Source organism: Arachis hypogaea, chromosome 13, assembly GCF_003086295.3.
Source record: "Arachis hypogaea cultivar Tifrunner chromosome 13, arahy.Tifrunner.gnm2.J5K5, whole genome shotgun sequence".
In the NCBI taxonomy this organism is placed as follows: Eukaryota; Viridiplantae; Streptophyta; class Magnoliopsida; order Fabales; family Fabaceae; genus Arachis; species Arachis hypogaea.
Genome location: NC_092048.1, coordinates 4689037 through 4711617, shown reverse-complemented (window position 1 = coordinate 4711617; position 22581 = coordinate 4689037). Strand labels below are relative to the sequence as shown.

At 42.8% G+C, this 22581-nt stretch overlaps 2 protein-coding genes and 1 pseudogene across 3 annotated transcripts; 1 reads left to right on the top strand and 2 right to left on the bottom strand.

The window, feature by feature from the left end:
• The first annotated feature begins 10913 nt into the window (after positions 1-10913).
• LOC112736633 (ENTH domain-containing protein C794.11c) lies at positions 10914-13277 on the top strand. The gene is made up of 4 exons (XM_025786166.3): positions 10914-11472; positions 11876-11998; positions 12120-12281; positions 12385-13277. The coding sequence occupies exons 1-4, from the start codon at positions 11366-11368 to the stop codon at positions 12935-12937; spliced, it is 945 nt and encodes a 314-aa protein (XP_025641951.1). The 5' UTR covers positions 10914-11365; the 3' UTR covers positions 12938-13277.
• Positions 13278-13564: 287 nt separating this feature from the next.
• Positions 13565-18248, bottom strand: LOC112736632 (U-box domain-containing protein 33). 2 transcript variants are annotated; one of them, XM_025786164.3, is made up of 7 exons: positions 17731-18248; positions 17361-17479; positions 16938-17047; positions 16324-16693; positions 15398-15949; positions 14232-14951; positions 13565-14015 (listed from the first exon to the last, which is right to left on the bottom strand). In XM_025786164.3, the coding sequence occupies exons 1-7, from the start codon at positions 18011-18013 to the stop codon at positions 13833-13835; spliced, it is 2337 nt and encodes a 778-aa protein (XP_025641949.1). In that variant the 5' UTR covers positions 18014-18248; the 3' UTR covers positions 13565-13832. The 2 variants fall into 2 exon arrangements, with proteins under 2 accessions (XP_025641949.1, XP_072069143.1); XM_072213042.1 differs by having other exon boundaries at positions 16938-17119; positions 17731-18127.
• A 762-nt stretch (positions 18249-19010) lies between these two features.
• LOC112736631 (actin-like) lies at positions 19011-20516 on the bottom strand (annotated as a pseudogene).
• Positions 20517-22581: the final 2065 nt, after the last annotated feature.

Below are 22581 nucleotides of genomic sequence, written 5' to 3'. Positions count from 1 at the left end.
ACTACTAGCTACCATATTATATACTGAGAATTAAATGCATAGATGCAGATAAATGATTATATCTGTCACTTTATTGCCATTAAATTCGGCTCCATTTACTTCAGATTCAGTTATACTCATTGTGTTCTCCGTTTTGATATAAACATATCACAACGACACAACACAACCAACTAAATTCCATAATGTTCCGTATGATACAGGGCTTTGACTGGCCCATTTAGATCATCATGTTTCAGCCCAAAACATTAAGTTTGGGTTTATATTCCAATTCAACTTATGGGCTAGCCCTGGCCCATTTAGATCATCATGTTTCAGCCCAAAACATTTAAGTAATAGTGTATACTTCCATTACTAATTAACAAAGTGAGTCTCTGACCCAAAAAAAAAAAAAGAGTGAGTGTGTAATCCTGACAGAAAAAAAAAAGTAAGTGTGTAATGACAAAAAAAAAAAAAAAGTGTGTGTGAGTTTGTAACGCAATGACCAATCTAATCAAGTTAGGTTGATCCAGTGATTAATTTACTAGTCCACTTAAATAAGTGGACTAATTTAAGAATTTTGTCTTGTGTATACAGTAATCAATTGGTTAACAACAAATTCTTAAATGAATAATAATAATAATAATAATAATAATAATAATAATAAAGTGAGTTCTAACTTCTAAGGTGTAAAATAAGATATTAATTGAAGTGAATGATAGTGCTATATTTTTCAGTTAGATAAAGTTGAAAGACGAGGAGTAAACAAGGGCAATCATACATATAAGCATTGTTAATGTTCGGCGAAATTTCCAATGGAGTTTGATGCTATCTTATGTATCTGTTTGATTGTGACTTCCATTCTTGGAATGCTTTCTCTGCAGATTCGTCAGTTACACTTACACCGTACATTGTCGAGAGTGACATACATAGCTTCAATTCAATTTCTTTAAAGTTTGGTTATTTATCAAGTAACATGAAAGCTTTGTTCATGGACTAGTTTGAATAATATGTATTATTAAGAAAACTATTTAAACCAGAAAAAAGCAATTATACATCAACATGATTACACGAACATGAACTATGCTCTATCATTGAAGTTAATTTTGTGGATCTTAAAAAAAAATACATTAGTTTTGACTTCTGATCATGTTTTTAAATAAATATTTATGTTCGGTAGGTCGGGTACCGGACGGTTCGGGTTAGGATCCTAAGGTCAATGCTTCGGACGGTGGAGGAGTTCGTCTAGCCGTGGCTTCCTGGTTCCGGGTGAGCGAGGTCCCGAGCACTTCTGATGTGAAGGGGGGGTGCCACCTGCAAAGACACTCCGACGCCCTTGTCAGAATATGTGCAGGCGGAGAGGGAATGATGTGTGAATATGACGTACCTTGGGGGGAGAGCCAGTCTCCCCTTATATACATGCTAGTAGTGGGCCCTTCCAGTGGACAGGCCCACACTTTCGAGGATGTTGTCACACGGCCGTGCACAAGCCGTACGGGACACGTGTTCGGGTCGGGTGGAGGGCAAACCATCGGGCCGACCCGAACTCGGGTCGGGTCGACCCGCGCGAGTTTTGGGCCAGGCCGTAACAGTGCCCCCGACGCGTCAGCGATGGTCGTGAGGGCCATGGGTGGCGCGTGACGTTTACCTTCGTGTGTTGTCGCTAGGTCGTCTGGTCGTGGGAGGGACGCGTCTCTTGTGCGCGTGTCCCTTGATTTGCTGTGGCATTTGTTTGCCGTTTCGTTTTTCGCGCTGGGCATTTAATGCTCATAATAATTTGAAAAAACCCGTGCGTAAAGACTATCTTACCCCTGCTTCCTTTCGCGCTTCTTTGGGGGTGGTTTTTAAGTGGTTTTCGCCCTATCCACCTCCCACTCTTATCATTTCTAACTTCTTCTCTCCCTAACATCCAAAGCTTCCTGCGCGAACCCCTTCCTGCTTCAACTTTCAGCCCAGATTTCCTTCATCTTTCCAGGTAATCTTCTGGTTTCTTTCTTCTGATGTCTGCGTTACGCTCTGTTATTGCGTGATTTGTTGTTTGCATCTACTGCATGGCTGGTTTTGTTTTTAATAAGTGGTTTTTCTAGTGTTGGGATAGGTGGGTTAGAGAGGGGGTACCATTCCAGGGTAGGCTTTTTGGGTGGTTTGTGAAGTAGGGGCAGTCTTTAGCCGTGTCTGGTTGTGATTGAGTTGGAAAGACGTAGTTTCTGAGTTTTTTCGAGCTTCCGACCTCATAGACTAACGGAGTGGTACCCCGCTGTAGGTATGCCTCGTGTTGTCTCCCGGTCTTCCGGATCTGCTGCGGCTTACGACCCGTATGCTTGGGTAACTGATGATATAAGGAGTTCACCCAACCAGATGGACTTGGAGGAATTGACGGAGTTCCGGCAAGCCGGTTACCTATGTGGGGGAACTGACGAGGAGGCCAACTACGAGGCCATTGTCCCGCTTCCTCGTGAGCGTATTTATGAGCTCAATTTCCATTCTCCTCGCGTTCCCGATTGGATCTGGTTTTACAAATCCATGTTCACACAAGTCGGTGTTCGGATTCCGTTCTCCGATTTCCAAATGGCATTGCTGAACCGGATATCCGTCTGTCCGTCTCAACTTCATCCGAACAGCTGGGCTTCGATCCGCTGCTTCGAGATGGTGTGCGAGTATTTGGAGCTACCGGCTTCGGTGGACGTTTTTCTCTATTATTTCAACCTTACCAATCCTTCCAAGCAGGGGAAAGCAAGAAAGGGGTTTCTTTCTTTCCGTGCTGCTCAGGGTAGGAAGATTTTTAGCCTCTTTGAGGATTCCTACCATGGCTTCAAAGATAAGTACTTCAAGGTTCGTCCCGTTAAGGGTCGCCATCCCTTCTGGTTGTCGTTAGAGGGGGAGCGCCTTATCCAGACTTACTGGAGCTTTGGCGCGGGGTCGAATCCTTTTGTGAAAGTGTCGTATAAGAGGTTGTCGGCTGTAGATAGGCAGATAGCGGATGTTCTTCTTGCTATTTTTGAAAAGAATCCCGTGAACCCCCACCTTCTCATGGGTGAACGGGAGGCCGGCCGGAGCTATATTCGTGAGTTCCTTTTCTTGTTTGCGTATGTTTCTTGCTTTATTCGTTTGTCGGCTTGACGGCTAACGTCCTTGTTGTTTATCGCAGTGGAAATGTCTGCTACCGTGACTGGTCTGGAGAACCTGATGAAGACCTTTTTTGATGCTAGTGATGATGAGAATGCCGAAGGGAAAGACGCCGGCAAGTCGGAGGGTCCATCAGGGGAAAAAACGGGCCAAGCTTCTCCTGCTCAGGATGCCGAAGAGTCGGGAAAGCAGGGCTCGGGGGATCAGGCTTCCCCTCTTCATGAGGAGGGACCTGCTGACGAGCAGGTGACTCGCACCCCTCAACTGGATAGCGATGTGGAGCTTATCCATACTCCTAGGAAGCGAAAGATGTCTTCCAGCCCGGAAGGGGTCCTTACCGTGATGGAGAGGAATTTTGATGCCTCCAAGTTCATTGATTCCCAACTGATACCGGGGACAGAAGAGCACTTTCATGCAACCGAGCTGTCCGGACAGGCGAGGTGGATGTATCGCACCTTGCTTCGTGGGGCCGTGATAGCTCGGAAGGCCGAGTTTGAGTTATCCGGTATGGAGGCGCTTCGGAGGAAGCTTGAGTCTTCTGTTAAGGCGAACAATGATTTTAAGGCTCAAGTTGAACTCCTCCAGGGTCAGCTGTCCGAGATGGGGGGGAAGCTTAATGCTGCTGAGGAGAAGTCCTCGTTTATTGCGGAGAGGTTGAAGGCGTCCGACGAGACCGTGGCCCGGCTTCTTGAGCGTGAGATGACATTGGAGGGTCAACTGAACGCCGCTCAGGGTCGGGTTGTCGCGTTGGAGAGGGAACGGGAGCAGGCTATCTCAGAAGCGAAGGCCGCCAAGGCAGAGGCCGTTGAGCTTAAGAAGAAGCTTAAGGTGGCCAGGGAACAAGGGAAGAATGCCATCTTGATGACCGAGGACGCCCTGAAAGCTCAGCTGAAGATTGCTGCTCCTGATTTCGAGACGTCGTCAATTGGTGTTTTCAAAACTATCCAAGACGGGAAAATTGTTGATATGCCGAAGAAGTGAAGTCTCGTAACTTAGGATATTTTGTAATGTATTTGTTGAACAACCTGTTGGTGCTTTGTCGTTTTGTTTGCCTTGAACAATTTTACTTGTCCGTTGCGTATTTTGACGCTTTGTAAGTTATCGTCGTTTGGTTGCTATGATTTTTTGCTTGTTTCATTATTTTGTCGTGTTGTCGTTTTCGTGTTATCGTTTATTCTGGGCGGGCTTATGCTTTGTGCCCGTCTTGCCGTTTTCGCATTTGGTAGCGGTTCGGACCGATTTGGTCGCGTAGTCGTCGAATTGGTTGAGGCATATGAGCCGTCTGGCTCCCGGGGTGATCAGTCCCGGGGTGCCGTTTTAGATTTGGTCATGAGGAACAGATATATCAAGTAAGAGTTTTAGTCAAACAAATAAAAAATTTGAACAAGTAAAAATTACTCGACAGTTGGGTAAGTATTTGACAAGGTAAGTAAACAAGTTGAATTAACATGTGGATGGGGCGAATACTAACTCTCTGGCTAGGCTCTCTGGTCGTTGAGCCGGTGGGTCAGGAGTAGAACCTCTTTAGGTTGCTTGCGTTCCATGTTCTGGGTATTTCCTTGCCGTCCAGTTTTTCGAGTTTGTAAGCGCCCTTGCCGAGTACCTCCCTTACCCTGTAGGGGCCTTCCCAATTTACCGCCAGCTTGCCTTCTCCTGGGGTCGGGACGCCGATGTCGTTGCGTCGTAGGACGAGGTCCCCTTCTTCGAAGTCTCATTTGAGGACTTTTGCGTTGTAACGCAGGGCCATTCTTTGTTTCAGCGCCGTTTCTGTTAGGTGAGCCATCTCCCTCGTTTCTTCGATCAGGTCTTTCTCAACCGCTTCGCTCATGCCCGCGAGGAGTAGTCGGGGGCTTGGTTCGCCGATTTCAACTGGTATTACCGCGTCGACCCCATAGGTTAGGCGAAAGGGGGTTTCTCCCGTGGCGCTTTGCTCGGTTGTCCGGTAGGACCATAAGACGGAGGGGAGTTCGTCGGCCCAGTTTCCCTTCTTGCTGTCTAGGCGCTTCTTTAGACCAAGAAGGATGACTTTGTTTGCGGCTTCTACCTGCCCGTTTGTTTGGGGATGTTCTACTGAGGAGAACTTTTGCTTTATCCCCAGGCCAGAGAGGAATTCCATGAACTTCTTGTCGGTGAACTGGGTTCCATTGTCCGAGATAACGACCTCTGGGATGCCGAAACGGGTTATCACCTGCCTCCACATGAACTTCCGGCAGTTGGAGGACGATATGGTGGCTAGCGGTTCAGCCTCTACCCATTTGGTGTAGTAGTCAATGGCTACAATGAGGTATTTGACTTGTCCTGGGCCGACCGGGAAGGGTCCCAGGAGGTCGACTCCCCATTGTGAGAAGGGGCGCGTAGTCGTTAGCGAGCTTAGCTCGGAGGCTGGTGCTTTGTGAAAGTTGGCGTTTTGTTGACACTTTGTGCATTTTGTGACAAATTCCTTCGAGTCTTTCATCATTGTTGGCCAGTAGTATCCTGCTCGGATGAGCTTCCTTGCTAGGGCTTTGCCCCCGATGTGATGTCCGCAACACCCTTCGTGGACTTCTCTAAGCACGTAGTCCGTTTGGTCGGGGTGCAAACACTTCAATAGGGGCTGGTTGAGTCCCTTTTTGAATAGTTGTCCTTGTATGATTGCGTATCTGGCCGCCTCCCTTCTCAAAGCTTTGGCCGCCTTCTCATCTTCGGGTAACTTGCCGAGTTCCAGGAAGGTGGTAATGGGGTCCAGCCATGAGGGGCTCGCCCCCGTCAGGTGGAGGGCGACCGTTGGTTCCTTCACCATGCCCTGGATGAGTGACCGGTTACCCGATCCTGGCTTTGTGCTTGCTAGCTTCGACAAAAGGTCTGCTCGTGTGTTCTTTTCTCTTGGAACGTGCTGGATGATGACCTCCTGGAACTGGCTCATCATTTGCTTAACCTTTTCCAAGTATTTTTGGAGGAGGGGATCCCGGGCTTGGTAGCTTCCGTTTACCTGCGAGGTGACGACTTGGGAGTCGCTGCATACTTCGACCCTTGTCGCCCCGACTTCCCGAGCCAGCATTAGTCCGCCTAGGAGAGCCTCATATTCAGCTTGGTTGTTTGACACTGGGAACTCGAACTTGGTCGATTGCTCATAGATGACCCCTGCTGGGCTTTCCAAGATGACCCCCGCTCCTCCGAACGTTTGGTTGGAGGCTCCGTCCACATGAAGTCTCCACCGTGTGCCCGTTTCCTCGGAAGGATCGCCCGTTACCTCCACTAAGAAGTCAGCCATTGCCTGTGCCTTGATTGCGTGTCGAGGCTCATACTGCAGGTCGTATTGTGAGAGCTCGATGGCCCAGGTCATCATCCTTCCAGCCAAATCAGGTTTTTGCAATATTTGCCGAATCGCCTGATCTGTCCTTACAACTATACGGTGACTTTGGAAGTATTGTCTTAACCTTCGGGAGGATACTAGGAGTGCCAGCGCCAGTCTTTCCAGTTTGCTGTACCTCAGCTCTGGTCCCTGGAGTGCCCTGCTCACGAAGTAGACGGGATGTTGTGTCCTCGCTTCTTCTGTGACGAGGACCGCGGCAAGCGCTTCCTCGGTTACTGATAGATAGAGGTAGAGTGGTTCTCCGGCTCTGGGCTTCCCGAGGACTGGTGGTGCCGCCAAGATTTGCTTGAAGTGGTTGAATGCTTCTTCGCATGCTGGTGTCCATTCGAACGTCACTCCCTTTCTCATTAAGTTGAAGAAAGGTATGGCCTTTGCCGCCGATGCGCCGAGGAAACGGGACAAAGCTGTCAATTTTCCAGCGAGTCTTTGGACGTCTTTGATGCAACCCGGACTCTTCATTTGAAGGATAGCCTGGCATTTTTCTGGATTGGCTTCCACTCCTCTTTGAGTGATCATGAAGCCTAGGAACTTTCCGGCCTCCATGGCGAACGCGCATTTGAGTGGATTAAGCCTCATGCCGTGTTGTCGTAGGGACAAGAAAACATCGTTAAGGTCATTCAGGAGGTCGTCAGGTCGGGCGGTTTTTGCGAGTATGTCATCTACGTAAACTTCCACTGTTTTGCCCAGGAGTTCGCTGAATATCTTATTCATCAACCTCTGGTATGTGGCTCCTGCGTTTTTTAGGCCAAATGGCATGACCTTGTAACAATAGATGCCTCCTGGCGTTATGAACGCCGTTTTTTCCTCGTCAGGTCGGTGCATCGGTATCTGATTATACCCTGAATAGGCGTCCATGAAACTCAGATATCTGTACCCTGCCGCTGCGTCAACGAGCGTATCGATATTAGGTAGGGGGTAGCAGTCCTTGGGACAAGCCTTGTTGAGGTCAGAATAGTCTACACACATTCTCTACCTCCCGTTGTGTTTTTTAACCAGAACCACATTCGACAACCAAGTCGAGTAATCCAATTCCCGGATGAATCCCGCTTCTAAGAGGCTGGCCGTTTGCTTGGCTACCTCGTCCGCCCTTTCCTGCGACATTTTCCTCCTTCTCTGGGCCACTGGTTTGGTTCCCGTCTTTACGGCCAGGTGGTGTGACATGAGCTGGGGGTCTATTCCTGGCATGTCGGCGGGCGTCCAGGCAAAGAGGTCGGCGTTAGCCCTGATCATCTCCATCAAAGGCTCCTTTATTTCGTGCGGGAGGTTCCTGTTTATGAATGTGAACTTATCGTGTTCCTCGCCGACTCTGAACTTCTCCAAGTCTCCTTCTGGCTCTGGTCTGGGTTTGTCGTCTACCCTGGCGTCCAGGTCGGCCAGAAAAACTCCTGACGCCTCCTTTGATTTTTTCCTGAGAGAAAGGCTGGCATGGTCGCAAGCGACTGCCGTTTCCAAGTCGCCCCGGAGGGATCCCACGGATCCGTCATCGGTGATGAACTTCATCACCAGTAGTTTCGTACTGATAGCCGCCCCCAGGTCGTTAATGGTCTTTCTCCCCAGGATGATGTTATAGGCCGTTGAATCTCGTAATATTACAAAATCTGCCATGATTGTCCTTCGTCTTTGCCCTTGTCCCACAGAGGTCGGGAGTGTGATGATTCCGTCTGGCTTTATGAAGTGGTCTCCTAACCCTACCACACCGTGCTGGTGGGTCGTCAGGTCGGAATCTCTCAATCCCAGGGCATCGAAAACGTTTCGGAACATGATGTTTGAGTCTGCCCCCGTGTCTACCAGGATTCGTTTGACGAGGCCGGTTCCGACCCTAGCCGTAATGACCATGGGCGGACTTTCCGGCGCTTCGTCGAACCATTGGTCCTCCGGGCCGAAAGAGATAGGTGGGAGACCCTTAAGACCTCTACCAGGTGGGGCGGAGATCGCTAAGACCTTGGCATCTTTCTTTTGCGCCGATTTCGACCTCGGGGCGGTATTCCTGGCCGTCACCACGTTTACCACCGTGAGACCGTGGTCGTCACCCTCTGGCTCCTGGTGCCGTCTTGTTGGTCGGGATCTGTCCTCGTTGTCGTTGTCCCGGTTGCGTCTCCTCGGTTCCCTTATAAGGTGGGAGAAGTCGGCGAGTTTGCCGTCCCTGATAGCTTGCTCGAGGGCGTCCTTTAGGTCAAAGCAGTCTTGGGTCTTGTGCCCATAACCCTTGTGGTACTCGTAGTAGAGGTTCTTGTTTCCTCCCGTCCTGTCCTTCAGTGGTCGGGGCTTCGACAGTATCCCCTTTTCTGCTATCTGTTGGTAAACTTCAGTGATCGGTGCCGTAAGGGGGGTGTAGTTGGTGAACCTCCCAACTCGGGGGAACGGCTTGGATGGTTTGCTCGGGCCGCCGTCCTTGGCGTGTTCCTTTGGTCTTTCTCTGGCTTCGAAGTGCCGGGATTGGTTGTAGGCGGGCTGCCGCTTATTGGCAGCCACGACCCGGCTGACTTCCTCGTCATTAATGTATTCTTTGGCCACGCACTGGATCTCTTGCATCGTCCAGACGGGCTTCGTGGTGAGGTGTTTCCTGAAATCCTCATTTGACAGCCCGTTCGTTAAGCACAAACTTGCCACTGAGTCCGTCAGACCGTCAATCTCCAAGCACTCGTCATTAAAACGGTCCAGGTACTTCCTGGTCGGCTCTCTGGGTCTCTGCGTCACCCCCAGCAGATTGATTGGGTGTTTGGCTTTGACAATCCTAGTTGTGAACTGAGCCAGGAAGGCGCGGCTGATGTCGGTAAATTGGGTCACCGAGCCTTGCGGGAGGTTGTTAAACCACCGTATTGCCGGGCCCGCTAAGGTGACCGGGAAAGCGCGACATCTGACCTCGTCTCCCACCCCTTCTAGGTTCATCCTGGCCTCGAAGGCCGTCAAGTGTTCTAGGGGGTCTTGTGTTCCGTCATACTTCATGTCTGTCGGTTTGTCAAAATGTTTTGGTAATCGGACCTCGAGTACAGAGCGGTGGAAAGGGGTCGCTCCTATTATGACAGGTCCTCGGGCAGTTCTTCTCGACTCATTGTTCTCGCGGTGACGTTCCTCGTCGCCTCTGTTCGACGCGCGCCGCCTTTCGTGTCGGGCGTAGATAATGGGGTCGCGACTTCTTCTTCTGGGGCGTATCCGTTCCTCAGTGCTCTCCGACTCGCAATGGGGGCTCGGCGTGCGCCTCGAGTGGCTTCTTGAGCGGGAGCGGGTGGGGCTCCGCTCTGGGGAGCGTTGGTCGCGCTCTCTTTCTGCTAGTCTGCGCTCTAGGTCTTGCATTCTGTGGCGTAGTTCTTGCATTATCCTGGCGTGGTTGTCACCCGTCCCCCCGAAGGGGCGTCTCTCGTGAGTCTGCGTCGCATCCCTCGTGGGCGACCGTTGCTGCTGCCGGGGTTCCGTCGCGACGGCGCCTCCTCCGAGTATGGGAGGCGCTACCTCGGAACCGGTCCCAGTCTGGACCAGTACGAAGTCCATGAACGTCCTGTTCCCACAGATGGCGCCAATGTTCGGTAGGTCGGGTACCGGACGGTTCGGGTTAGGATCCTAAGGTCAATGCTTCGGACGGTGGAGGAGTTCGTCTAGCCGTGGCTTCCTGGTTCCGGGTGAGCGAGGTCCCGAGCACTTCTGATGTGAAGGGGGGGTGCCACCTGCAAAGACACTCCGACGCCCTTGTCAGAATATGTGCAGGCGGAGAGGGAATGATGTGTGAATATGACGTACCTTGGGGGGAGAGCCAGTCTCCCCTTATATACATGCTAGTAGTGGGCCCTTCCAGTGGACAGGCCCACACTTTCGAGGATGTTGTCACACGGCCGTGCACAAACCGTACGGGACACGTGTTCGGATCGGGTGGAGGGCAAACCATCGGGCCGACCCGAACTCGGGTCGGGTCGACCCGCGCGAGTTTTGGGCCAGGCCGTAACAATTTACCACCTACATTTTTCCATTTTTTTAAAAATTGAAAAAGGTTAAATATTTTCGTTTATCTCATTTTTCTTTCCATACTCTTACTTTTTTTTTTCTTTTGGTAGTTAGCCGAATTAAACTTTTTAAAGTTAGTTTCAAATCAAATTGAGACCCATTAAATTTTAACCTAACATTTTTTAGTTGGTTTATATAGGCTGAGAATTGCTCTAGTTATTAGTAATATCCAATCTAATTTTCTTTTGGTTAAATAAGGTTACTGAAACTCTTAGATTAGCTGTGATCCAATGGCAGAACATCATTGACATAGACACATAGTCGTCCATAATGTTAGGCTCAACCTCACCCATAACATAACATGCTCTTATGGTCTTATGTCTAGAAGGAGTGAGAAAGATATTAGTTATAGAATAATCAATAATCATAGGTCATAATTTTATTTATATATGTATAATACAAAAATAAAATATAAATAAATAATTTCAAGATTCAAAAAGACATCCAGTAATCCAATTAAAGTGTTAACTTCATAAAGGTTGACCTCACAAAATACTATGTGCCTATGTTAATGAATATTTACAATGTAAAAAATATTAAAAAAATAAAAAATTAAAATTGTCCTCTAAAAACGCAATTTATACTAAACAAAACAAATTATTTCTGATTAAAATTCTCTATTCCAAAATCCATTTCCCCATTTCACATGTCACTCACATATTGTTTCTTTAATTCAACCTACTCTTCAAAGTTGAATTGTTCTTCATAGATCATGAAGCCTCCCAATTTCACTTCAATAAATTAAAAAAATGAAATAGGATTATGGTTTTGGTTTGTTTTAATAATCGGATAGGATTAGTTGTGACTTGTGATCTCAGCTCTTAAGTCCCATTCAAATCTTTACTCATTTTTCCCGTTCTCTAAAAGTAAGAACTTTGGACTTTACATATTTCCATTCTGTACAGCAACAGCAAAATGGGAACCCCTTCATTTCATGAATTCAGAAAGCAAGCTTCTTTCTTCCTCAAGGAGAAGATCAAGAGTGCTAGATTAGCTCTCACAGATGTCACCCCTGCAGAACTGTAAGTAAAGCTTGCAACTTTCTCCGACCCCATGATAAAAAGTTTATATTTTTTTTGTTTCATTCTGTTTCGTAACTATAAGCAAAGGTAGGTATTAGAAGGGGTGCTTTATTGTGCCTATGAGATTCATGTAGGTTATGTGTGTATGAGAGTGTGATTTTTTGGCATGAGTGGGTGATATTTTAGGTGCTATATGTGTGGTGGGTGGATTTTTTTGGTAGTGTTGATCATGTAATCTTTTTGTTAGTGAATTTTGGCTTATGGGAGATTAATTATCTTTGATGGCTATGCCGAAAGAGATTAATTAATTGATTATAAACCATCTCATGAATTATCGAAAAAACAGGTTGTTAGATATTTAGATTTGTGATTTACTGTGTGTACGGTCTTTTACAATTTTCAGGATGACAGAGGAAGCAACAACAGGAAATCCATGGGCCCCAGATATCCCAACACTAAGATCAATTTCAAGGGCTGCTTTTGAGGTAGATGATTATTGGAGGATTGTGGAGATTCTGCACAAAAGGTGAATATATTAGTAGGTCCCTTTTTTTTTTCCTTAGCATGTTTTTGTCACTTTTATGTTAATAATTAATCAAACATATCATGGATTATTAAATGACAAAGTATAAATAATTACAAATCAGGTTTCTGAAATTTGATAAGAAGAATTGGAGGGCATCTTACAATTCTCTGATTGTGCTTGAGCACCTCTTGACTCATGGACCAGAAAGTGCCAAAGATGAATTTCAGTGTGACAAAGATGTTATTAGACAGCTGGAAAGCTTTCAATATGTTGATGACAAAGGGTTGGTTTGATTTGAATTTAAAATTTCTTTTTCAAAACTATGGCCATGAATTTTCTTATTGTTTAGCACTACAAGATCATTGATATATTTTGAGTACTTGCAGGTTCAACTGGGGCTTGAATGTGAGGAAGAAATCTGAGAGGATAATCACACTTCTAGAAGAAGCAACTCTTCTCAAGGAAGAGAGGAACCGTGCTAGGAGGTTATCAAGAGGAATTCAAGGTTTTGGTAGTTTCAGTCAAAGGTCAACAACAAAAACTCCAGCACAAGGTATTCTAAGAGAGAAATCAATGCCAACCACATTAGGAAGAAGCAACTCTGAATCCAACAACCTTGAACATGAGGAGAACCATTTCTCTAGTTCAAACAATGGTGTGGAAACCAAGAGCTACCATGATGATGTTGGCAACAATGAAATGGTTCTGAAATCTGAAACAAGTTCCAAAGAGAACAGGGAACCAAGCAAGGATGAGTTCCATCTATGGAACCTTTCCAAAGGGGAGTCAAATCCACTTTTGGATGGTGGAAAAGAGGATTCAAGACTTGGGAGGTTCATGGAAGATAATGATGATGACCACCCTTTCAATTCAACATCAGAAATGCATGCCAGTTCCTCATTGCTTTCTGCTAGAGATGGGATACTACAAGGGTGTTGATGCAATTCGAAGGTTTGGAGTTGGGCTAAACAACTTGTTTCCAAATGTTGAATTTTCCATGCACAAGAACGTTTAATGGTACATGAATTCATGTATGTGACTTATATTTTGTTTTTTCTCTTTTGTTTTTTTCTCCCTACAACTTTGCCTCAGTAGTTACGGTTAATTACTAAGCTATGAAGAGAGAGATTTGAATGTATATATGTTTCTTATTAGATTTGACATAACTAGGAGAGAGATCCTCCCCTTGTCTAGCCATCTGTTTATGGTGGTGTCATGCAATTTGAATATTTGACATATCCCACCATCTTCTAAGTCAGAAAAAGTGGTTTCCAATCAACTTTGTTTTTTTGGCCTCATAAATTGGTCAAATTATGGCAGCCGAATGGTATGATCAAATAAAGTTCTTAAAGGAACAAACTCTCAAATTTAAATTCATGTAGTTTAATCTACAAAGTTTTTGTATTTCCTTACATGCTACCAGATTTCATGAAGGTAATTGTGCTTTACTTCTTAATCCATAGGTTATGTACACTTTAATCTCCATTTTAAAAAGTTCAGACCAATTCTAGTTTACATGTTTTTGAAATGTGAAAACTAAATTACACAATAGAGGGTAAAATTCAATTATCCATAGAAAAAAAGCAATATGCTTGATATTTCACTATTTCAATGATTCATGGATACAATAGGATTACAAATATCTAGACTCATCTCCATACTAAATCCTATAATTATTCTAGTTGCAACTTGGGATCTACAAAATAAAAGCTAACACAAGAAACCAGCCAGCCCTATAACTCTAAAAGCTCAACACAATGATTGCTTTAAAGTAAGCACAGGGGGCAACTACAGAAATATACAGAGATATTTACAGAAATGAATTAATGAAGCTTCAGGGTTTGCAAAGCCATTCTTGGATAGCAAGTCGAAGTGCATGATTGGGAGTAAGATACAGATGATTCAGTTTCAGATTGGTCATGGGAGAAGTTTCATGTCCATTTTCGAGCCATTCAGTTATGGCATCCCTTTCATAAGTAAATCCATCTGCTGCAACTTGAGGATCGTGCATTATTTCCTGAGGAAGGTGTTCAATAAAAATTAGCCACATATATTGCAATCACTATCTTCATCTTGTAAAAAGAAAATGAGACTTTTCTTCAAAGTTCAAATTAAGAAAACTTGAGCATGGATTAGCACTTGATTCATAAGCCCTTTAAAAGACACGTGCACTTCACCCGTGTCATTGAATCATGTTAGTAATGAAACTGACATAACAAAAAAGAACATGTACCTGAAGGATTGGACAAAGGAAAAATGATGGCACAGGTCGCTCTTCCGAAACATGTAACTGCTCCAGTTCTCTAACCAGAGACGGTGTTAACTCTGGTCTGTCTCTACTATATTGTTGGCAGCACTGTAATCCGAGGTCAGCCAATCGTGTTGCCACAGCCAAAGGCCATTCGCCAACCGAAGAATCTAAAATTGAGGACAATCGTCCATATGTAACGGCTTTCTGTACTTCACCAACTAATCCAACTGGAGTCCGACCAGTCAAGAGTTGCAAAATAATGAGGCCAAAGGAGTATATGTCAGACTTTGGTGTTAGTCCAGTTCTCTGAAACTCTGGATCTGTATATGTGAAAGAACCCCTTGGCTCAGTTTCCAAGCCAAAACTAGGAAGATAGAGAGAATCTTCTGTCACCAATCTGCTGAACCCAAATTCACAAATCTTGCAACTAAGTGCAGAATCAAGAAGTATGATGTCAAGATTCAGATCACCATGAATAATAGTTTCCGGTTTGGAAGAATGTAAAAAGCAGATAGCACTAGCAATTTCAGCAATCCATCGTGTTCGGATATTCCATGTTAAAGGGGAAATGTTGCTCCTTCTTAGAAGGCTGTCTTGAATACTTCCATTGGGCAAGTACTCATATACAAGTGACCAGGCTTCAGGGCAAACACCAAGCAAAGTCAACAGATGAGGGTGCTGAAAACTACCAAGAACTTGAACCTAGTCACAAAGCATTAGTTTGATCAAACAAACAAGTCGTCTCATAGAAGAATATAACTAAAGAAAAGAAAGAAGGTTTAAAAACCAATACGAACAGTTATTTATTTCCAGAGTTTTCAGTTTTCAGAAAGTCCAGAGTTACCACAGTTTGTATACATACCAAACTGGGTAATCCACTCATCAATTGTTTGATACCAAGGACATTGTTGGTTTGCACGGATCATGGCTTTTCAGCTAAAACCATCTAAAGCATCCAAAGTTATGCCAACGATATATATATATAATTCCAGGGTTGCAATTAGAGCAGCTTAAGCACTTGTAAGACAAACTAGCATGTTACCAAGCCCTATTACTTATTTATCTTTAGAGGATTGTTCAGGAGATGAATTATGGTTGTCCTATAGTGTAGCACATCAAAAAACCAAAGGCCATTTTGGAGAACTAACCTCTTGGTGAAACTGTGAAGGTGCTTGCAAATTGTGAGAATGGAGCTTTCTTACAGCAACTGTCCTACCCAACATTTCTCCCTTATAAATAGCGCCATATCCACCCTCCTTAATTTTAAAGCTTTCAGAAAAATTGCACGTGGCATTTTGAATATCCAATAATGAAAATTCTGCTATCTCAGGTAACTCCTCAGCAAATCCTACAACTCCATTACAATGAGCAACTCCAACTTGCCCACGGCTTTTCCACCGGTCCAGCCAGCGGATGGCTTCCATTTTCTGTCGCCTGATCTGCTGTTTTTCGTGCCAGAGTGTGGAGATGGATGCTTGAATTAGTGATAGTTCATCTTCAGCTGCATCTCGCCTATGGTCTGTTTCCTGCACACAACTGTTTAGGATGGCAATACTTCTCATGGTTCTTTGTAACTCACTACCAATTTCTTCATTCTCATCTAGGAGCTTTTGTTGATCCTTTACTGTGGTTCTCAACTCATCCTCTGCCTCTTGTCTGAGCTTTACTTCCTGTGCATGAGCAGATTCAAACAAATTGACCTGAAGAAAAAACATACAACCCAAGTTGGAACAAACACCATGATGAAACACTAAATCTATCTATTTAATATTATCACTTGTCAATAATTTGAATATATGCAGGTAAATCACATAATATGGTGTCAAGAAATCTCTGAACAATACATTTGTAGTTTCACAGTTCTGACAAGTTTCGGAAACATGTACATAGGATCCCAGTAATTTGTCAAACTTCATTTAGCACTATATTTCACCCCTGACCCTCACAGCAGGCAAGATTGTGTTTGGCTACATTCCTTACAAGTTACAACAAACACAAAGTGAAAAAATAAAAGCACAAAAACAAAAAAACCTTTTGCTACACAACTCTGAATCAATCATTAAGTTATCCTTACCTTCCTTATGGCCTCAGTGGCTTCAGCTTCCAACTTCAATAGCTCAACAAAAGACTCATCTGCTGCTTCATCAGCTTCTTGTTTGACTTCAACAAGTTGACTATTAACTCTTTCTTCTTCAGCCTCTAAATGAGTATCTGAAGAACTCTCAGCAGAATTTTGGGGCAATGGACCGCTGGATGTAGTTGATTCGGCGGCAAAAGTGCCTTCTGTTTCAATTGTTTCACAAGGTGATAAAGAACAAGGTTTTTCAGAAGCTTCTCTTGTCCAAATATGTTTACCTCTATAGATAAACCATATTTTACAGAAGGGGGGTGCATTTTTGGCAGCATAATTTGCTTTCCTGGAATTCCTTTTGACTTTCATCCAACTGCAGTTTTCCATTATGGTTTTGTAAGAGGAAAGGTTATTCATTCATCCCTCCAATGAAAGAAAAAGGGAACCAAAAAAAGAAACGGAAACAAGCAGATACTATGCTTCTAGCTATTAGTTGTAAGTCTCTAGAGCAAATAAAGAGATGGAAGGGAAGAAAAAGGAAAAGAAAATTCTCAGACAGTTTCCATAGAATATTGAGATTCAACAGCAAGTTAGCTGACAATCAAAGCATTACTTACCCTTCGGGTATTGCTCCAATAACAAGCCTCCTAATATTATGCCCGACAACCAAATCAACAATCCCTTTCTGGACTTGATCAGCTTCCGTCATCATAAAGCTTGCCTTAACCTGGGAAAGAAAGTTATACGAAGACCGTCGATAATGGATCTCTTTCCCACAGCTTGCATATCACATATTTGTCTAAAACGAACATTTTAACAACACATACATAGAAGGCAGTTATAATCATTCACATATTCTGCAGCTAAAATACATAAAACAGAATGGCAGCCAATAAGATTTGATATGTCTTGCTCAATATGATTGATTCCTGAGCCACATTTCCCAGGCGGCAAAAATAGTTCTCCTTTAGAAATATAACTAAGAAAAAAAAACCATAATAATGTAAATGAACAAGCAGAAATCAGCATCAAAAGAATACCTTGGCTGCACGGCAAATTCTCAAGTAATTGTCCAAAAGCCTCATGGCCTGTTCTTTTTCCTCTCTTCTAAAAGCAGAGACCACTTCAGGATTAGCCTGAGATGCTGGTAACTTCCCCACTGCTCAAAGATACCAACTTTAAACCAATCAAATTCATGGGATACCACCAGAATTTAAAAGCAATCAAGATACTCAATTATATTTGGAAGGAAAACAGCTCAATATTTCCTTCTTTTTTTCAAATAAGACAAAGTTATGACCCTAATCTAATAACCACCGAAATATAAACAGTAACAAAGAAACTCAACTTCTATGTCAAAATTAAATTAAATTAAAAAAAAAAAGGAATTTTAGGGTAGAGGGGAATTACATAGTGTAGGGATGAAAGGAGAAGGTTGATGAACATGAAGCAAAAGAATGTGTGGGTTGGTGAAGTTTGAGAAAGCCCATTGAAGCAAAGTGGCACCTTTTCCCACCGACTTGCCAACTGCCACGTGCACCTTGTCCTCTTCAGCGGCGGCTTCAGGGGGGGTTGCCAGGGCGTGGAACTCAACGCGCGAGCTCGTGGAGGGAGGAGGAGAGTAGCGGTGGAGGGCGTCTGCTGCGAGTGGCGGGTCGTGGTGGTGAGGAGGAAGAGGGTGCAACAGCTCCATTATTGGATTTGGAGGAAGAAGAAGGAGAAAGAGAAATGAAGATTGAACATTTAATTTAGATGAGAGGTGGTGGTGGTTGAAGAGAAGAGAAAGGCTTGACTTTTACACTGACTCGATGGCGTTGGCGTTGGCGTTGGCTTTAGCGTGTGGTGTGAATGTGATTTGCGAAGAAAGAGAAAGAGAAAGAGAAGAGGAAGGAGAATGAGACAAAATGGCTCAACTCATCAACATGCACCTAAGCTCATTGATAGAGTAGAAAACTAAAAATTTAATTATCTTTAAATTAAGATAATAAAATTTATGAATTTAATATTATTATTTTTTATTTTATCATTTTATAAATCTACTTATTTTAGGATTTTTTTTCCATAAATTATAATAAAACTGTAAATTTAGTAATTTTTCTAAGGGAAATAATAATAACGTACCAACGAGATCAAGAATAAAATGTGTATTGGCTTCACTAGTATTTTAGCAATATATTTTCTTCATTTTATACAATTTTTTATATAGAATTATAGATAAACTTTATTAATGTCATTGTATTTCTACTTTTGTTATTTTACCATCTATAAAAATTAGATTGCCATAATTATCTTTCCTTTATTTCAAAACCAACCCCATATTTGTGGAGAAAATCCTAAATTTATGGTAGGTAATGGAGTTGACAGTGAGTTTTGTCTTTACTTGCATTAAAATAATAAATATATATAAGTTATTGTTACTCTATCCAGAATTATGTAAATACTTTGTAAAAGATTGTTGATTTAAATTTACCTAAAAGTTATTGAGATCAAATAAAACTCGTAAGTTTTACGCGAATTAATTAAAATAATATGAGACCGATATGTGACATTGTGCTTTGGTAGGTCCATTTTCATATTTTCCATTTTCCAATCCTAGTAAAGTATAGCATAAATAACGAATATTCGATCTCTGAGAAGAATATAGTTATAAACCCCTAAGAGACCGAGACCGAGAAAAAGAAAAGAAAATGTAGCAAAAAATGATGTTGTATAGTAAAGAATGAATTGTTCAACAATGGCGTTGATTTATAATGAAAGATGAACCATGTGTTCAACAATGAGAAACAACAAAAAGAAAACAAATGAAAGAATTATTTTTGTTCCAAGGTAGAAAGAAAAGGTTGCAGCATTTAGAAGCATTTCCTATGCACAATTGAAGGACCAGCTTCGTCGTACTCAGCCTTGGCAATCCACATCTGTTGGAAAGTGCTGAGAGAAGCCAAGATGGAACCACCAATCCAGACAGAGTATTTCCTCTCCGGGGGAGCAACCACCTTGATCTTCATGCTGCTGGGAGCCAAAGCAGAGATTTCCTTGCTCATTCTATCAGCAATACCAGGGAACATGGTGGTACCACCACTGAGAACAATGTTTCCGTACAAGTCCTTCCTAATATCCACCACTTCATGATTGAATTGTATGTGGTTTCATGAATACCCGCAGCTTCCATTCCAATCATGGAAGGCTGGAAGAGCACCTCAGGACAACGGAAACGCTCGGCGCCAATGGTGATCACCTGTCCATCGGGAAGCTCGTAGGTCTTCTCAATGGCGGAGCTAGTTTTGGCAGCTTCTAGCTCTTGCTCGTAGTCTAGTGCAATGTAAGCCAACTTCTCCTTCACGTCCCTCACGATTTCACGCTCTGCTGACGTCGTGAAAGAGTAGCCACGCTCCGTCAGGATCTTCATCAAAGCATCGGTGAGATCGCGGCCGGCCAGGTCAAGACGGAGGATGGCGTGGGGAAGGGCATACCCTTCGTAGATCGGGACAGTGTGGCTGACGCCATCTCCGGAGTCGAGAACGATACCGGTTGTACGGCCACTTGCATAAAGAGAGAGGACAGCCTGGATGGCAACATACATGGCGGGTGCGTTGAAAGTCTCGAACATGATTTGAGTCATCTTCTCACGATTTGCCTTTGGATTCAGAGGGGCTTCGGTGAGCAGAATAGGGTGCTCCTCCGGAGCCACACGGAGCTCGTTGTAGAAGGTGTGATGCCAGATCTTCTCCATGTCATCCCAGTTGTTAACAATGCCATGCTCAATGGGATACTTGAGAGTCAAAATACCTCTCTTTGACTGAGCTTCGTCACCGACATACGCGTCTTTCTGCCCCATCCCTACCATCACTCCCGTGTGCCTTGGACGCCCTACGATGCTCGGAAACACTGCCCTTGGTGCATCGTCTCCGGCAAATCCAGCCTTCACCATTCCAGTTCCATTATCGCAGACGAGTGGCTGAATATCCTCACCGTCTGCCATTTTCTTTCAAGATCTGCAATCAACAATCAGAATTAGAAACAAATTCAAATTCAAAATTATTAACACAGAAGATGGAATTTACCGGAAGAAGAAGATGGAAGTTAGGTCTCAGGTGGCCGCCCGCCCTGGGTTTCAAACACAGACAGAGACAGACGAAGCACGAGTTCGTATCAACGAAATCAACCGCTTATTATTCACATCTCCCCCACCTTCTATATTCAATTCCTCCCGACACGTGTCCCGTTTTCCATTCCATTTGCCGCCCTATTTTTTTGCATCACCATACATACGTCGGGTCAAACTACACACCCCATCCATTCCTATTCTTGGCCCAATTTCTTTGGTCAACGCTCCTTTTTTCCTTATTGGGCCTAATTTTTCGCTTTCGTTTTTGGACCCCCGCAACACTAGAATATTTTCCAGCAAAATAAAATAAGCTATCATTCCTGTCAACACGCCACTCCGGTCCTCCCTTTCATATTATTTATCTCTCTTTTAATTTTTTAGTAAATTAATTCTGGTTTTCCAATTTCAAAAGATTACTAATTATTTTTTACCTATGAAGACAGACATTTCGCTGAGTTATCGTGTCCGCGCGTGTCGGACATATTTCGGACACGACACTCGTCCGACATGTGTGCTGTAGTGTCCAACCATGTCTTAATAAATTCTTCTTCGGACACGCCTGGACACACCTAAATACCATCACGTGTCCGCGTGTCCAGTCTTATTCTTAACATATATTCTTAAAATAAATTTATATATAGTATATATTATTATTTATTAAAACAAAAAATATTTTAAATATTTGATATAATTAAAATAAGATATTAAAAATAATTAAAATTTTTAATTTATATTTTAATATCAATAAAATATCAAAATATCATTACAATTTATCTAAAAAATACTTTATATTTTATATATATATGCGTTCCCCGTGTCATATAAGATTTTAAAATTCGCGTGTCGACGTGTCCCGTGTCCGTGTCAGTGTCCATACATCATAGTTTTTTACTTATTATATCCTTTACTATTAAATAGAAAGAAACTGATAAAAAAAAAAGTAGAGAATTAATAGAGAAAAAGCAATAGTAAAAATATTTTTATTTTTTTTTGTGATTTTTTATCTTTTTAATAGAAATTAATTATTTCTTAAACATTATTTATAAGTAAAAAAATAATATAAAACGGAAAGAGTAATATATAGTATAGTGATATGTTTTAGAATATTGCATTTTATATGAAGTTGAATGTATTTGATTTCATAACAAGGGACAGTGTGGTCTGTGGTGGGAAGAAAAGGGGAATTAAGGAGTTGAAATTTTTGCAAAGTTGAGAAGGAGGTCGATATATATTTCATGATTTGTTGGGCATGGGCACTTGGTAAATGGTAAACTAGGATGGGTTGCAAAATCATTAGGCATGACCCTATGGGGGTACAACGCAATTATGTTACTCGAGAATCTTTGTTGATCATCTTTTTTCACTTTCATGATACATAATTTCCCCTAGCTTTCTGATATTATGACACCTTTTCTTTTTCCTTTCCTATTTGGTAATTCTTGCCTTAGGTAATAGATTGAAATTTGGCACCGAAATTTGCCACTTCGACGGAATGGAATGTTTTTTTTTTTTTTTAATGTTTTCATCAAAGTGATTAATATGTATTCTTAATGTTAATTATTACATACATAAAATGAAATTTAAATTCGCAAGACTTTATTCGAGCAAACGAATGAGAAAACTAATCAGCTAACCAAATTTATTTGCCAAATTGACAAATAATAAACATTGAAGAATAAGAGTTAATACCAAAGAAAACATGAAAGAAAAAGGTTAATTATTATGATGCAGTCACAAATTAATTATTATAGTCAGTTTTAGGAAAATGCTATAATAGAGCTTTATATTAATATTTATTATACCTAAGGGTGTTATCGGTTCGGTTTGGTTCGGTTTTGCACCAAAAACTAACCAAACCGAATCAACAGCGGTTTGGTTCGGTCAGTTTTTTCGATTTTTAATTTTTAATGAGAAGAATATGAATCACAATAATTAGAGGTTTAAAATAGTCAATAAATTGAAATAATAAGAGTAAAACATTGAAATGATTAGGGGTTGAGGATTTTTGTTGTTAGGTTAAAGGTTAAAATGGTTAAAACATTGAAATGTATGTATATCTTCGGTTCGGTTCGGTTTCTATCGAGCCAACCGAAAACCGAATTGAACCGATAAAAAAATCGATTTTTCGGTTTTCAAATCGATTGTTGTAATTTTCG